Source organism: Schistocerca piceifrons, chromosome 2, assembly GCF_021461385.2.
Source record: "Schistocerca piceifrons isolate TAMUIC-IGC-003096 chromosome 2, iqSchPice1.1, whole genome shotgun sequence".
NCBI classification, from domain to species: Eukaryota; Metazoa; Arthropoda; class Insecta; order Orthoptera; family Acrididae; genus Schistocerca; species Schistocerca piceifrons.
The window spans coordinates 1,101,863,645-1,101,880,824 of NC_060139.1; the positions used below are offsets into that span (position 1 = coordinate 1,101,863,645).

The following is a 17,180-nucleotide window of genomic DNA, read 5'->3' on the forward strand; positions in this document are numbered from 1 at the left end:
ATTCTGCTACTAATTATTTTTACATGCTCTTCCCACTTTAATTGACAGTCAACATGCATTCCAAGAAATGTTGTGCTTTCCACACACTGTATGAGTTCATTATTTTTTCCAGGTTATTGTAATCTGGTTTTTTGTTTACATAGAATTTCATAGTGGTTGTTTTCTTTACATTACTTATCATTTCATTGTTTATTGCCCTGAAACAGTAGAAGGTCTTTTACCATGGACCATGTGATAATTGCAAATCAACTGAGTTTCTTTAACATTCTAACAATTTTATGTGTCTTGAAAGTGGAAATCTGTTTTGATTTCCAGTAGCTTCTATTTCAAAGTATATCTAACTTGTATCTGATATTTGGTAATGTTGTTGTTGTTGTTGTGGTCTTCAGTCCAGAGACTGGTTTGATGCGGCTCTCCATGTTACTCTATCCTGTGCAAGCTTCTTCATCTCCCAGTACCTACTGCAACCTACATCCTTCTGTATCTGTTTAGTGTATTCATCTCTTGGTCTCCCTCTACAATTTTTACCCTCCGCGCTGCCCTCTAATACTAAATTGGTGATCACTTGATGCCTCAGAATATGTCCTACCAACCGATCCATCCATCTAGCCAAGTTGTGCCAAAAATGTATCTTCTCCCCAATTCTATTCAATACCTCCTCATTAGTTATGTGATCTACCCATTTGATCTTCAGCATCCTTCTGTAGCACCACATTTTGAAAGCTTCTATTCTCTTTTTGTCTAAACTATTTATTGTCCATGTTTCACTTCCATACATGGCTACACTCCATACAAATAGTTTCAGAAAAGACTTTCTGACCCGTAAATCTATACTTGATGTTAACAAATTTCTCTTCTTCAGAAACACTTTCCTTGCCATTGCCAGTCTACATTTTATATCCTCTCTACTCCAACCATCCTCAGTTATTTTGCTCAACAAATAGCAAAACTCATTTACTACTTTAAGTGTCTCATTTCCTAATCTAATTCCCTCAGCATCACCCGACTTAATTCGACTACATTCCATTGTCCTCGTTTTGCTTTTGTTGATGTTCATCTTATATCCTCCTTTCAAGACACTGTCAATTCTGTTCAACTGCTCTTCCAAGTCCTTTGCTGTGTCTCACAGAATTACAATGTCAACGGCGAACCTCAAACTTTTTATTTCTTCTCCATGGATTTTAATACCTACTCCGAATTTTTCTTTTGTTTCCTTTACTGCTTGCTCAATATACACATTGAATAACAGCAGGGATAGGTGACAACCCTGTCTCACTCCCTTCCCAACCACTGCTCCCCTTTCATGTCCCTCGACTCTTATAACTGCCATCTGGTTTCTGTACAAATTGTAAATAGCTTTTCGCTCCCTTTATTTTACCCCTGCCACCTCCAGAATTTGAAAGAGAGTATTGCAGATAACATTGTGAAAAGCTTTCTCTAAGTCTACAAATGCTAGAAACGTAGGTTTGCCTTTCCTTAATCTATTTTCTAAGATTAGTCGTAGGGTCAGTATTGCCTCACGTGTTCCCACATTTCTACGGAATCCAAATTGATCTTCCCCGAGGTCGGCTTCTACCAGTTTTTCCATTCGTATGTAAAGGATTCGTGTTAGTATTTTGCTGCTGTGATTTATTAAACTGATAGTCCGGTAATTTTCACATCTGTCAACAACTGCTTTCTTTGGGATTGGAATTATTATATTCTTCTTGAAGTCTGAGAGTATTTCTCCTGTCTGATACATCTTGCTCATCAGATGGTAGAGTTTTGTCGGGGCTGGCTCTCCCAAGGCTATCAGTAGTTTTAATGGAATGTTGTCTACTCCCGGGGCCTTCTTTCAACTTAGATCTTTCAGTGTTCCGTCAAACTCTTCATGCAGTATCATATCTCCCATTTTATCTTCATCTACATCGTCTTCCATTTCCGTAATACTGTCCTCAAGTACATTGCCCTTGTATAGACCCTCTATATATTACTTCCACCTTTCTGCTTTCCCTTCTTTGCTTAGAACTGTGTTTCCTTCCGAGCTCCACGTTTCCTTCACTTCCTTTTCCTGCTATCGAATTCCAGTCACCCATGACTATTAAATTTTCGTCTCCCTTCACTATCTGAATAATTTCTTTTACCTCATCATACATTTCATCAATCTCTTCGTCATCCGCGGAGCTAGTCGGCATATAAACTTGTACTACTGTGGTTGGCATGGACTTCGTTGCTATCTTGGCCACAATAATGCATTCGCTATGCTTTTTGTAGAAGCTTACCCGCATTCCTATTTTTTTATTCATTATTAAACCTACTCCTGCATTACCTCTATTTGATTTTGTATTTATAACCTTGTATTCACCTGGCCAAAAGTATTGTTCCTCCTGCCACCAAACTTCACTAATTCCCACTATATCTAACTTTAACCTATCCATTTCCCTTTTTAAATTTTCTAACCTACCTGCCTGATAAAAGGATCTGACATCCCACGCTCCGATCCGTAGAACGCGTTTTCTTTCTCCTGATAACAACGTCATCTCTGCCCCCCCCCCCTTCCCCTGCCCCCCGCCCCGGAGATCCGAATGGGGTACTATTTTACCTCCGGAATATTTTACCCAAGAGGACGCCATCGTCATTTAACCATACAGTAAAGCTGCATGCCCTCGGGAAAAATTACGGCTGTGGTTTCCCCTAGCTTTCAGCCGTTCGCAGTACCAGCACAGTAAGGCCGTTTTGGTAAGTGTTACAAGGCCAGTTAAGTCAATCATCCAGACTGTTGCCCCTGCAACTACTGAAAAGGTTGCTGCCCGTCTTCAGGAACCACACATTTGTCTGGCCTCTCAACAGATACCCCTTCGTTGTGGTAGCACCTACAGTACGGCTATCTGTATCATTGAGACACGCAAGCCTACCCATCAACAGCAAGGTCCATGGTTCATGGGGGGGGGGGGGGGGGGGTTTGGTAATATTTCTATTTAATATGATTTCACTTACTGATTGTTGGTATGTAGCAATGTAATAATGTAGCAGATAATTGATAAAGACATTACTGACATGATTTTCTTGATTGCAACACTTTTAAATTTCGACAGAGTACTTGTCTGTAGGTACTTGAGTGATTTATATCTTGGGACATGTTTTGACATTTAGAAGAACCTTAATTTTCCAAAGTAATCTTTGTAATTTCAGAAAAAAGGCTGCTGTACATAAGAAGTGAATGCCACCATTTACAAACAGAATAAAAAAATAAATTAAATTCTATTACAGGGCTGCCTAGAAGTGAAAGTCTGAGAGGAGTACCAAAAGCTACAACACTTTCCCCTGAGTAATGTGTCATGATGTGATGTGGTGTGCAAGCAAGAGTGACCACAAACAAATGCCCGGAAATATTTTAACAAAGAATGTAGAAAAACTGTGGGTTCAGACACTTTTTGCTTTGTCGTACCATAAGTAATCATAATTTAGTTTAATATAAATACATTAGTAACTAGCAGTAGAACAATACATTAATCAGGAAAGAATTGTGATGACTTGAGGTTTTCCCAAGTAGTTCACTGAGCCAACAATTATAACTACAGTATTAGATGTTAATTGTGTAAATGTAAAATTATATTGAGAAAACTTAAAAAGGTGAGTCAGAATTGTTGGTCAGTTTTTATCTTGTGCGGGTGGAACATTTAATACAGCTGATACACACATAGAAGTAAAAAGGACAATATTATCCAAGTTTTCATAACTATTAGTTCCTTCTTGCAAAGGAGAGGGGATGAAATGGAGAACGTTGAAAACAAAAGGATGAGAAGGTCTCAATAATAGACACAGACAGAGGGGGAGATGTATATGAAACATATAAAATATTTCTGCATTATTAGAGGTAAGAGTTAAAATACAGTACTACTATGCAGAGAAAGGCAAGGAAAGCATTTCTGAAGAAGAGAAATTTGTTAACATCGAGTATACATTTTAGTGTCAGGAAGTCTTTTCTGAAAGTATTTGTATGGAGTGTAGCCATGTATGGAAGTGAAACATGGACGATAAATAGTTTAGACAAGAAGAGAATAGAAGCTTTTGAAATGTGAAGCCACAGAAGGATGCTGAAGATTAGGTGGGTAGATCATGTAATTAATGAAGAGGTATTGAACAGAATTGGGGAGAAGAGGAATTTGTGGAACAACCTGACTAGAAGAAGGGATCGGTTGGTAGGACACATTCTGAGGCATCAAGGGATCATCAATTTAGTACTGGAGGGAACTGTGGAGGGTAAAAATTGTAGACGGAGACCAAGAGATGAATATATTAAGCAGATTCGGAAGGATGTATGTAGCAGTAGTTACTCAGAGATGAAGAACTTGCACAGGATAGAGTAGTGTGGGGAGCTGCATCAAACCAGTCTCTTGACTAAAGACCACCACAACAACAACAAAATGCAGATAATATTCAGTGTGCAGTATAACCTGCTTTAGAAGCACAAGAGGGTATGTCTCCAGAAAATAATAAATAAATAAATAAGGATTTTGATCTAACTTCCTCTCTCCTAGTTTAGTAATACCAAAAATAGTTGATTATTAAGAGACAATAAGCAAGTAGTTGTTCAAAGAACATTAATGGACCAAAGAAAGAAACCGTGTAATAGGAATACGAGATAGAGAGGTAAGTAGAAGCGATAAATCTTGAGTGAGAGTTTAGGAAAACCAGGATAAAGAAAAGAAATGAGGAAGTTATATAAGAGATAGTCAATGAGATACAGAAGAGAAAATGGTACAATGAAGAATGATGTAATGGGTGTAAGAGAATTGAAAATAAATTAAATTAAACATATCTGGTTCCTGCATCTCCAGTCAACAGAGAAAGAAAGAAGTCAGGCAGACACGTTGTTCTTCCAGAAATTATTAATAAAGTAAGGTCTTTTGTGTTTACTTCCCATTATTCTAAAAATAGCCTTGCAAATATTCTCTTTTTGCAAAAACCCATTACTCAGTAACACTGTTTGATTGATTCTTTTGACAAACCTGTGCATCAGAACAACTGACTGAGCTTGCTGGACCAGCAGCTGGGGAATGCCCTCCCCCAGGGCTTGCAGACCGGAGTGAGTCAGGATGCTCGAGTAAACCCTCTGCAAATACTCTCTCATGACAGCTGCATTCACTTCCTGAAAAAAACAAATGAGAAAGCACCTTTGTAAATCCCCATTCCCCAACCATTTATTTTTCTTGTAATTTTCAATATAAACTTTGTGATAACAGATATCCCAGAACGGATGCAATGCATTCTAGAAACACACATGACAAGTCAGCTGTGCTGTATGTGTTTTTGGCACATTATACCTCACAATTTATGCCTTCTGAGTATTACGTTTCATACCACAAGAGAGGTCAAACTAACCACAGTTGAAGGTGTAGGTCCGCTAGTACACAAATGCATCATTTCTGTGAGGGAAAAAAAAAATAAGAATACAAGCAACCGGTACCTTCTAAATGTTAAAATTTTGTACATGACTGGAGCAGCAACCACAGAATGAAATCTTCTTGTGAAAATAGCAAACAGTCAATCAGCTGCAAATTGGAAGGTTTATTAAAACCCCTTTACCATGGTTTCAACATTTATAAAAACGACTTCTTCAGAAGAAAGTATAAACAATCAGACTACATGTCGTGGCAGAGGTATGTTAAAATATAGCCAAAAGGCATCAGACAAATATGAACTTTCACCTCCATAATAAATTAAACATGGACAACGTGGTTGCTGTCATATGGTATTTCCTCACCAATTTACTATTAGTGTAACTGATTGGCTGTTTGTACTTTTACAAGAAGCTTCTAAATGTGTAAGCCTAAACACTATAGTCTCTTCTAGCTTGTACTTCTCAAAGTTGTCAGGGTATATATAAGTGACGTGACCCAAATATGGCAATGGGGGGAAATATATACATCTTTTTTTTTTTTTTATCAAAGTTTCCCCATGTGAGACTGGTTACTTCAGTTCAAAAATGAAGGAAAATCAATGGTATAATAGTCCAGGTTTGTTCTTGTAGTTACAAAATTGATTTTTTAGACTATTTTTTCATTTTTCATACACAGTTTACTATGGACAATTAATAAAAGTTTTCTCAAGCTTAGCAGTTTCAGTGCAGTTCCCCTTCACTCATCAAGATATGGTAGTGCCATTAAAGGAAAAAATATATAAATTTACAACTTTAAGAAACAGTCTGTTCTTGTATTTTTCCTGTGTGCTGTCTTAAGTTGTGAATAAACGCATAAAATACATTTTCATTGCTATGTGATAATAAATCTTAACTATACACTAATACATTGGCTTTCAGCCAAAGCCTTCTTCAAAGAGGAAACACATGCATTCATTCACACAAGGAAGCATACTTCATACACACATGACCACCATCTCCAGCAGCCAGAATACATTCTGGTCATGTGTGTGTGTGTGACGCGTGCTTGCTTGTGTGAATGAATGTGTGTGTGTGTTTCCTTTCCTGCAGAAGGCTGGCTGCAAACTAACGTGTATGTTTCTTTTCCTGGAACCTGTCAGCAACTAAGCATGTCATCTTTACAGTTAGTAGCAATCTCTCTATTCTTTATATTGTTGATATTACAACTTTGAGTTTTCATTGTTTGAAACAGAAGATTTTAGAAATTTGTAGGATGTTAAAAGGCTTCATGCAGCTTTGTCTATTATTTGTATTTCAGTGGGATTTTGCAAAGAAATCCTCAAATACAATATATCCCATCACACTTTTAATCCTCGATATTGGTACTCCATCTTGATTATGAAATCTCTCTCTATAAAACTCCAGCAATCCAAGCTAACCACCATCTGACACCTCTGATTCTTCTTCCCTTCCCACATAATTTACTGATTACATGAGCTACTCGAGTCCAGCTGAAAGAAAAGTCAAGCAGTGCATAAGGTACCGAGCCACCACGATTAAAGTCATCAGCCACCGCACACTGGGAAGTTGTATACATCTATGTAAAATACATTTATCAGATTATTAATGTTATTATGCAGTGTTGAGTAAAAAACTGTAAATGTACATAAAACGGTTTCCACAATGTTGTCAGCTTAGAACACAATTGGATGAATGCAGTGCTATCTACTGGTTGTATAAAACATAAGGATGTCATTGTTTTCATAAAATAGTGATTTGACATGGGAGAAAGCAAACAACAAAAGTTTGAAGAATTGTTGCTACTGCCAGTTGCAAAGCATGTTTGTGAAGTGATTTTCGTAAGTCAAAAGCTATACAGTTATTCAAATTCATCACAAGTTGTGCCTAGTTTGTAAGTCTACAATAATGAGTGAATAAAACTTAATCAATGGTGTCCAGATTTCAAAAGTAGCCATGTAAATGTGCACAGTAAAGACCTGATGTACAGGCCCAGTATCCATACTGATGAAAGTGTGCAACAAGTTGACCAAAAAATATAATTTCATTGTCAGTGGCCAATTGGTGATACGGCTGATTAATTTCCTCATATTGGACCCATCACTATTTACACGACTCTTATGGTTAAGTTTAAATACTGCAAACTGTGTGCAAGGTGAGTTCAAAACATGCTTATCAACCAACACAAATCTGTGATTTCTGAGCCATTACCAACAAGATCCCCCACCCCCATGAACCATGGACCTTGCCGTTGGTGGGGAGGCTTGCGTGCCTCAGCGATACAGATAGCCGTACCGTAGGTGCAACCACAACGGAGGGGGATCTGTTGAGAGGCCAGACAAACGTGTGGTTCCTGAAGAGGGGCAGCAGGCTCTTCAGTAGTTGCAGTGGCAACAGTCTGGATGATTGACTGATCTGGCCTTGTAACACTAACCAACTACAGCCATAATTTTTCCCAAGAGCATGCAGCTTTGCTGAATGGTTAAATGCTGATGACATCCTCTTGGACAAAATATTCCAGAGGTAAAATAGTACCCCATTTGGATCCCCAGGTGGGGACTACTCAGGAGGGCATTGTTATCAGGAGAAACAAAACTGGCGGTCTATGGATTAGAGCGAGGAATGTTGGATCCCTTAATCGGGCAAGTAGGTTGGAAAATTTAAAAAGGTTAAAATGGATAGGTTAAAGTTAGATATAGTGGGAATCAGTGAAGTTCAGTGGCAGGAGGAACAAGACTTCTGGTCAGTCTAACTACGAAATCAAATAAGGGTAATACCGAAGTTGGTTTAATAATGAATAGAAAATAGGAATGCAGGTAAGCTACTACAAACAGCACAGTGAACGCATTACTGTAGCCAAGAAAGACACGAAGACCACGCCTACCACAGTAGTACAAGTTTATATGCCAACTAGCTCCGCAGATGATGAAGGCATTGAAGAAATGTATGATGAGACAAAAGATATAATTCAGATAGTGAAGAGAGATGAAAATTTAGTAGTCATGGGGGACTCTAACACAATTGCAGGAAAGGGAAGAGAAGGAAAAGTAGCAGGTGAATATTGACTGAAGGTAAGGAATGAAAGGGGAAGCTGCCTGGAAGAATTTTGCACAGAGCATATCTTAATCATAGCTAACACTTGGTTTAAGAGCAATGAAACAAGGTTATACACGTGGAAGAGGCATAGACACACTGGAAGGTTTCAGATAAATTATATAATGGTAAGAGAGAGGTTTAGGAACCAGGTTTTAATTTGTAAGACATTGCCAGGGGCAGATGTGGACTCTGACCACAATCTATTGGTTATGAACTGTAGATTAAAACTGAAGGAACTGAAAAAAGGTGGGACATTAAGGAGATGGGACCTGGATAAACAGAAAGAACCAGAGGTTGCAGCGATTTCAGGCAGAGCATTAGGGAACAATTGACGAGAATGGTGGAAAGAAATACAGTAGAAGAAGAATGGGTAGATTTGAGAGTTGAAATAGTGAAGGCAGCACAGAATCAAGTAGGTAAAAAGATGAGGGATGGTACACATCATTGGGTAACAAAAGAGATATTGAACATAATTGATGAAAGGAGAAAATATAAAAATACAGTAAATGAAGCAGTCAAAAAGGAATACAAACATCTCAAAAATGAGATCGACAGGAAGTGCAAAATGGCTAAGCAGGCATGGCTAGAGGAGAAACGTAAGGATGTAGAGGGATATATCACTAGGGTTAAGAGAGATACTGCCTACAGGAAAAGTAGAGAAACCTTTTGAGGAAAGAGAAGCACTTGTATGAATATCAAGAGCTCAAATGGAAAACCATTACTAAGCAAAGAAGAGAAAGCAGAAAGGTGGAAGTATATAGAGTGTCTATATAAAGGTGACGTACTTAAGGGCAATACTATGGAAATGGAAGAAGATGTAGATGAAGATGAAATGGGAGGTATGATACTGCGTGAACAATTTGACAGAGCACTGAAAGACGCACATCGAAACAAGGCCCCGGGAGTAGACAACATTCCATTAGAACTACTGACAGCCTTGGGAGAGCCAGTCCTGACAAAACTCTACCATCTGGTGAGCAAGATGTATGAGACAGGCGACATACCCTCAGACTTCAAGAAGAATATAGCAAGACCAATTCCAAGGAAAGCAGGTGTTGTCAGGTGTGAAAATTACCGAACTATCAGTTTAATAAGTCACGGCTCCAAAATAATAACACGAATTCCTTACAGAAGAGCGGAAAAACTGGTAGAAGCCGACCTCGGAGAAGATCAGTTTCGATTCCGTAGAAATGTTGGAACATGTGGGGCAATACGGACCCTACGAATTATCTTAGAAGATAGATTAAGTAAAGGCAAATCTATGTTTCTAGCATTTGGAGACTTAGAGAAAGCTTTTGACAGTGTTGACTGGAATACTCTCTTCCAAATTCTGAAGGTGGCAGGGGTAAAATACAGGGAGCGAAAGGCTATTTACAATTTGTACAGAAAGCAGATGGCAGTTATAAGAGTCAAGGGACATTGAAAGGGAAGCAGTGGTTGGGAAGGGAGTGAGACAGGGTTGTAGCCTCTCCCCGATGTTATTCAATCTGTATATTGAGCAAGCAGTAAAGGAAACAAAAGAAAAATTCGGAGTAGGTATTAAAATCCATGGAGAAGAAATAAAAACTTTGAGGTTCGCCGTTGACATTGTAATTCTGTCAGACACAGCAAAGGACTTGGAAGAGCAGTTGAACAGAATCGACAGTGTCTTGAAAGGAGGATATAAGATGAACATCAACAAAAGCAAAACGAGGACAATGGAATGTAGTCGAATTAAGTCGGGTGATGCTGAGGGAATTATATTAGGAAATGAGACACTTAAAGTAGTAAAGGAGTTTTGCTATTTTGGGAGCAAAATAACTGATGATGGCCAAAGTGGAGAGGATATAAAATGTAGACTGCCAATGGCAAGGAAAGCGTTTCTAAAGAAGAGAAATGTGGTGCTACAGAAGAATGCTGAAGATAAGATGGTATATCATGTAACTAATGAGGAGGTACTGAACAGAATTGGGGAGAAGAGAAATTTGTGGCACAACTTGACTAGAAGAAGGGATCAGTTGACAGGACACGTTCTGAGGCATTATGGGATCACCAATTTAGTATTGGAGGGCAGTGTGGAGGGTAAAAATCATAGAGGGAGACCAAGACATGAATACACTGAGCAGATTCAGAAGGATGTAGAAGCTTGCATACGATAGAATAGCATGGAGAGCTGTATCAAACCAGTCTCTGAACTAAAAACCACAAAACAAAATTCAACAAGATGTAAATTATTTGTTTTCCCTCATTGTTATGTCAAGTAAGACATGAGTATCCTATACCAATACAGACACAAAACAATTGTCAGCAAAAGCAATCTGTTTACTTCAGTCAAAGCAGAATGGCTACTGTTCCATATCTACACACAAGGGATTTTCAACATGTACAGTCTGTATGCTTATATTCAAATGTTGGCAGCTCAGAAGTCATTGTTTTTGTAAAGTAGTCATTTGACAGTGGCTGAAACTAAACAACAAAAGTCTAAAAAATCATTGTTACTGCCAGTTGCAAAGCATATATTTCGACGAGCTTTCTTTTGGTTGATTTTGTGGTTCACAAATCAACAACTGTAGGTGATTCATATTGTGAAATATTCATCAAACAGAGATACTGACAGCGCATAAAACAGTGGTCAGTGTAATCCTCCTTCCTGATAACACACGGCCAAAGACAGCTCCAGTGCAAAAGATAGAACTCACTATTTCCACTGGAAACTTTTCAACCATCCTACAGTCCAAACCTCACACCCAGTGATTATTACCCCATCTTTCACTTAAAACAATGGCTTGCTAGATAACAGATTGAAGCTCACAAGAAAGTCAAAACCACCATTGGCAACTGGTTTATTTCAAAGGCAGATCTGTTGAAGAAGTTAGTGGTGTAGATTTGTATGAAACTAAAACCACTAATAAAAACTTTCTTATTTAATAAAAATATATCACCAAACAGACCTTAGCTACTTTTGGAATATTTCTTGTGACTTTCCATTAAGAATACCTTAATATTTGTCAATTAAAGCACACTGCACACATCTATTCTCATTTTAAGATCTTATGAAAGATTTTTTTTCTTTCGTGGAAGAAGTTAAAAATCATAAGTATCTATCCCTTGCTTTCCAAAAGCTTAGTTATTTAACATTTTACTTTCACTCAGTGGCTGTTGTGATGAGCCTTTACTATTTTAAAGCGGCCCATTACACCTCCTAGGCAGGTGAGGACTTTTACTGGTAATGTGAAACAAACATTTAGTAAAATAATTGCAAAAAAGAAATCTCAACCCCTATGCCCTTATGGCAATCAAGAAATTAGGGCTACTGTACAAATGATTTACTTTTGTTTCAAACAAAAGAAACCAATCACAGAGGAAATTGTAAAAAGGAGTAAATAGACCTAATGGAGAAGAAGAAGGAACAAAAATGGCAACAAGAGAAGCCAGAAAATGTGAAAGACAGATCATAACAGAACAACATACATTGTAGAGAAAGTTCCAACTTCCTGCACTGTATGAGATACTGATTATGGGGCAAAGAGTGTGTGCCACTCAGGTGTCATCGCATCACAGACTACCGAAATGTATATAGTACATTAAGTGACAAGGTATTTTGTAGGCCACTCACACTCAGTAAAATGGCTCTTATCGGTAATGAGCTCGAGCAGTTGGACAGGTAGGTGAATAGAACGAGTCTGAAATGACAGTTGACAGGAGGATAATAAAAAGCTAATCTAGGAGATCACGGGATAAGGTGCTTCTCATTTCATAGCTCCATCTGACATCAGTTCACACACTGCACGGCAAGACAGTACTACGAGACACCTGCCACACTTCTTTCCACTATTTTCAGATTTGTTGATATGCAGATAGGGCAAAATAAGCTGTCACAAGACTCTCCTTGTGAGGCAGATGGGTAAAGCAACTGCTCGGATTGAAGACACTGCCTCTGGGGAAATATAATTTCTGTCAGAATGTACGCTAATGTGCAAAACTTGAGGACAAAAGTAACTTTTCAGTGATGTATCACCTCAAGTGATACTCGGATCACACATAGAAAAAACTGCTATAGTACTGTACACAAGGTAACTGAAACTAATTTGCAATTAGATACAAGAAATGACACTTTCATTCGAAGATAATACTTACAGTGAGGTCACCGTGACGTACGACGGTCCCACGGATATTACAAAAGGTGGGACACAGTTCCCAGTACGGTGTGTGATCGTCACAGACAGCAACGCACATTCTGCAGTGGGCCGACCACGAGGTCGGTAAGGCGTTCCTTCGCTAGGGCATTCCACTCCTCCACTGGCAGAGTGGTCGAGAACTGCTAGACAGTTGTAGTTGCACGTATACACCCTGCAGTAGGTCTCCCCAACGCACCTCACACACGCTCGACGGGATTTAAGTCGGGGAAACACGCAGACCGGTCTACTCGCCAAACGTCCACTTGTTCCGAGAGCTCCTCCACCTGTGCAGTTCGAAGTAGCCTCACATTATCATCCGTAAAAATGAAGTCGGGCTGTATGCACCCCTGAAAAGACACACGTGGGGAAGGAATGCAGCGTCACAATAAGGCTGACCGGTGGTCGAACTGTATTCGGAGACTCTGAGGTCAGTACGCCTCATCACTTCGTAACGACCGGACTGACAAAGTAATCAGATTCGACACGTTCCCGGGCACGTTACGTACCCTCATACGGTGAGAAGTGGGAACGTGTAACGCACCCGGGAACGTCGTCAAATGTGATCGATTTGACGGTCCGCGTGTTATGGTGTCTGGAGGTATAATGTTGCACGGGCATATTGACCTCCGAAGCTTTGAAAACAGTAGACTCACCTGTCAGTGCTATTGTGGCACTGTACTCCCTCTCGACATGTGTCTCTCCACACATGTATTTGGCCCCAACTTTATTTTAATGGATAATAATGCACAACAGCATCTAAGAGTACAGGTGGAGAAGCTCTCAGAACAAGTAGATATAGATACGGGTCTACTCGTTCACCACAGTCAGATCCCGTCGAGCACATGGCACTCATCACAGAGGCACACCGCGACATGTCCGCATGCAGTAACGACTGTCCGGTGGTTCTCGATCATGCCGCAAGAACTCCTTACCGAACTCGTGGTCGGACGCGAGCACAGTACACGGCACGTGCTGCCATTTGTGGTGATCATGCACCCTATTAAAAACCGTGTCCCATCTTCCCTAAAGTCTGGAAGACTATCGTAAATTGTGGTTACTTGACACCACGATTACTGAATTTCACTCACTGTGAATGATTTCTGTTCAGTACTTACTTTCTCAATTTCTTCATCTGGCAATTTCTTTGATCTCAGCTCAGAGATTAGTCTTTCTCTGAAATGCAGAAACCACCCTCTCGTCTCTCGTTCCAGAATTGCTACCAGAAAAGGGAGAGCTTTCTTCATTATATCTCGATTGAAAAGTCTCAGATCCAATTCGAAGTCCTGTCAAACAATGTAAATGTGATCGGATCAGTGTGTTATAATTGTAATTTTATTATGTTTCATCCATAAAAGTAACAATGTCCTACAAATTAAAAGCCATAGGGTTCTATGCAAAGAAGTGAAAATATGGCTTGGGAACTTCCCCTATGGAATTACATAAATGATACAGAGCACAAGAAAAGAAGTGCTAACAGCAGTGCTATATGCTGTCCTACCATCTATATTCTACACAGTGAAAATTTTTCAGGAGAAATTTTTATATGCAATAATGCATATACTTTGTCACTGACCTTTTTTCCTGTAAAAATAATAATAATAATAATAATAATAATAAAAGAAACTTCACATTAAGGAAGAATAGCATGAAATAATATGTTGTAATCAGAACAAATATTTTTGGTTACAATACATTATTACGCACATTACACTTTTGCCAGCAGAAGACAATACAGGGCCCAGTCCCACCATAGGAAAGCCCTGAAATATTTTTCATGAAAGACCTTCTTAGGGCCTTATTGCAGTGGTAACACCAGTTCCCATCAGACTACCAAAATTAATCAATGTCTACTTGTAATGCTAGTAGTTAAAAACACTTGCAATGTGAGTTTCAGTTTGGAAAATGTGTGAATTTATTAAATCAGATTGCAGCTGTATTTTGTGATGTGTGTCACGGTGTGCTTGTGTAATTTCATAAATATTATTTGTAATTATAAGTCAATCAATCTGTTATCTTCAGTAACGCTTGTACTACTTCAAATCCCTAAATATGTACGCTTCAGTGATAGACACAAAACAAGTTGTTGATTAGCTTAATTCTGACAGATGTGTCCTAGAGTAAAAAAGTGTATTTTATGAAAATGCAGTTAAGAAGATAGATTTAATAAAATAATTACATGAAATTACACATATTACTTGAGTTTTATTTAAAGATACTCCATTCACCTATTGGAAATTGGATGTCATCATACCCCAATAGAAAGAACTTAGGACTTCTTGTAACATCTACATCTACATCAATACTCTGCAAGCCACCTGGCGGTGTGTGGCGGAGGGCACTTTACGTGCCACGGTCATTACCTCCATTCTCTGTTCCAGTCACGTATGGTTCGCGGGAAGAACGACTGTCTGAAAGCCTCCGTACGTGCTCTAATCTCTCTAATTTTACATTCGTGATCTCCTTGGGAGGTATAAGTAGGGGGACGCAATATATTCGATACCTCATCCAGCAACGCACCCTCTCGAAACCTGGCAAGCAAGCTACACCGCGATGCAGAGCGCCTCTCTTGCAGAGTCTGCCACTTCAGTTTGCTAAAAATCTCCGTAACACAATCACGGTTACCAAATAACCCTGTGACGAAACGCGCCGCTCTTCTTTGGATCTTCTCTATCTCCTCCGTCAACCCGATCTGGTACGGATCCCACACTGATGAGCAATACTCAAGTATAGGTCAAACAAGTGTTTTGTAAGCCACCTCCTTTGTTGATGGACTACATTTTCTAAGGACTCTCCCAATGAATCTCAACCTGGCACCCGCCTTACCAACAATTAATTTTATATGATCATTCCACTTCAAATCATTCCGCACGCATACTCCCAGATATTTTACAGAAGTAACTGCTACCAGTGTTTGTTCTGCTATCATATAATCATACAATAAAGGATCTTTCTTTCTATGTATTCGCAATACATTACATTTGTCTATGTTAAGGGTTAGTTGCCACTCCCTGCACCTAGTGCCTATCCGCTGCGGATCTTCCTGCATTTCGCTACAATTTTCTAATGCTGCAACTTCTCTGTATACTACAGCATCATCTGCGAAAAGCCGCATGGAACTTCCGACACTATCTACTAGGTCATTTATATATATTGTGAAAAGCAATGGTCCCATAACACTCCCCTGTGGCACGCCAGAGGTTACTTTAACGTCTGTAGACATCTCCCCATTGATAACAACATGCTGTGTTCTGTTTGCTAAAAACTCTTCAATCCAGCCACACAGCTGGTCTGATATTCTGTAGGCTCTTACTTTGTTTATCAGGCGACAGTGCAGAACTGTATCAAACGCCTTCCGGAAGTCAAGGAAAATAGCATCTACCTGGGAGCCTGTATCTAATATTTTCTGGGTCTCATGAACAAATAACGCGAGTTGGGTCTCACACGATCGCTGTTTCTGGAATCCATGTTGATTCCTACAGAGTAGATTCTGGGTTTCCAAAAGCGACATGATACGCAAGCAAAAAACATGTTCTAAAATTCTACAACAGATCGATGTCAGAGATATAGGTCTATAGTTTTGCGCATCTGCTCGACGACCCTTCTTGAAGACTGAGACGACCAGTGCTCCTTTCCAATCATTTGGAACCTTCCATTCCTCTAGAGATTTGCGGTACATGGCTGTTAGAAGGGGGGCAAGTTCTTTCACGTACTCTGTGTACAATCGAACTGGTATCCCGTCAGGTCCAGCGAACTTTCCTCTGTTGAGTGATTCCAGTTGCTTTTCTATTCCTTGGACACTTCTTTCGATGTCAGCCATTTTTTTGTCTGTGTGAGGATTTAGATAAGGAACTGCAGTGCGGTCTTCCTCTGTGAAACAGCTTTGGAAAAAGGTGTTTAGTATTTCAGCTTTACGCGTGTCATCCTCTGTTTCAATGCCATCATCATCCCGGAGTGTCTGGATATGCTGTTTCGAGCCACTTACTGATTTAACGTAAGACCAGAACTTCCTAGGATTTTCTGTCAAGTCGGTACATAGAATTTTACTTTCGCATTCACTGAAATCTTCACGCATAGCCCGCCTTACGCTACCTTTGACATCGTTTAGCTTCTGTTTGTCTGAGAGGTTTTGGCTGCATTTACACTTGGAGTGAAGCTCTCTTTGCTTTTGCAGTAGTTTCCTAACATTGTTGTTGAACCACGGTGGGTTTTTCCCGTCCCTCACAGTTTTACTCGGCACGTACCTGTCTAAAACGCATTTTACGATTGCCTTGAACTTTTTCCATAAAAACTCAACATTGTCAGTGTCAGAACAGAAACTTTCGTTTTGATCTGTTAGGTAGTCTGAAATCTGCCTTCTATTACTCTTGCTAAACAGATAAACCTTCCTTCCTTTTTTTATATTCCTATTAACTTCCATATTCAGGGATGCTGCAACGGCCTTGTGATCACTGATTCCCTGTTCTGCACTTACAGAGTCGAAAAGTTCAAGTCTGTTTGTTATCAGTAGGTCCAAGATGTTATCTCCACGAGTCGGTTCTCTGTTTAAT

The 17,180-nt window shown here is 39.4% G+C and overlaps 1 protein-coding gene across 1 annotated transcript in view; it reads right to left on the reverse strand.

Moving 5' to 3' along the window:
* The window catches only part of LOC124777336, a 798,431-nt gene that overhangs the window by 172,930 nt on the left and 608,321 nt on the right, over positions 1 to 17,180 (reverse strand). The window contains exons 10-11 of the mRNA XM_047252702.1: positions 13,749 to 13,916; positions 4,992 to 5,131 (exon numbers count right to left, since the gene is read on the reverse strand). Coding sequence (XP_047108658.1) covers positions 4,992 to 5,131; positions 13,749 to 13,916 — 308 coding nt within the window. The remainder of the gene's footprint in view (positions 1 to 4,991; positions 5,132 to 13,748; positions 13,917 to 17,180) is intronic.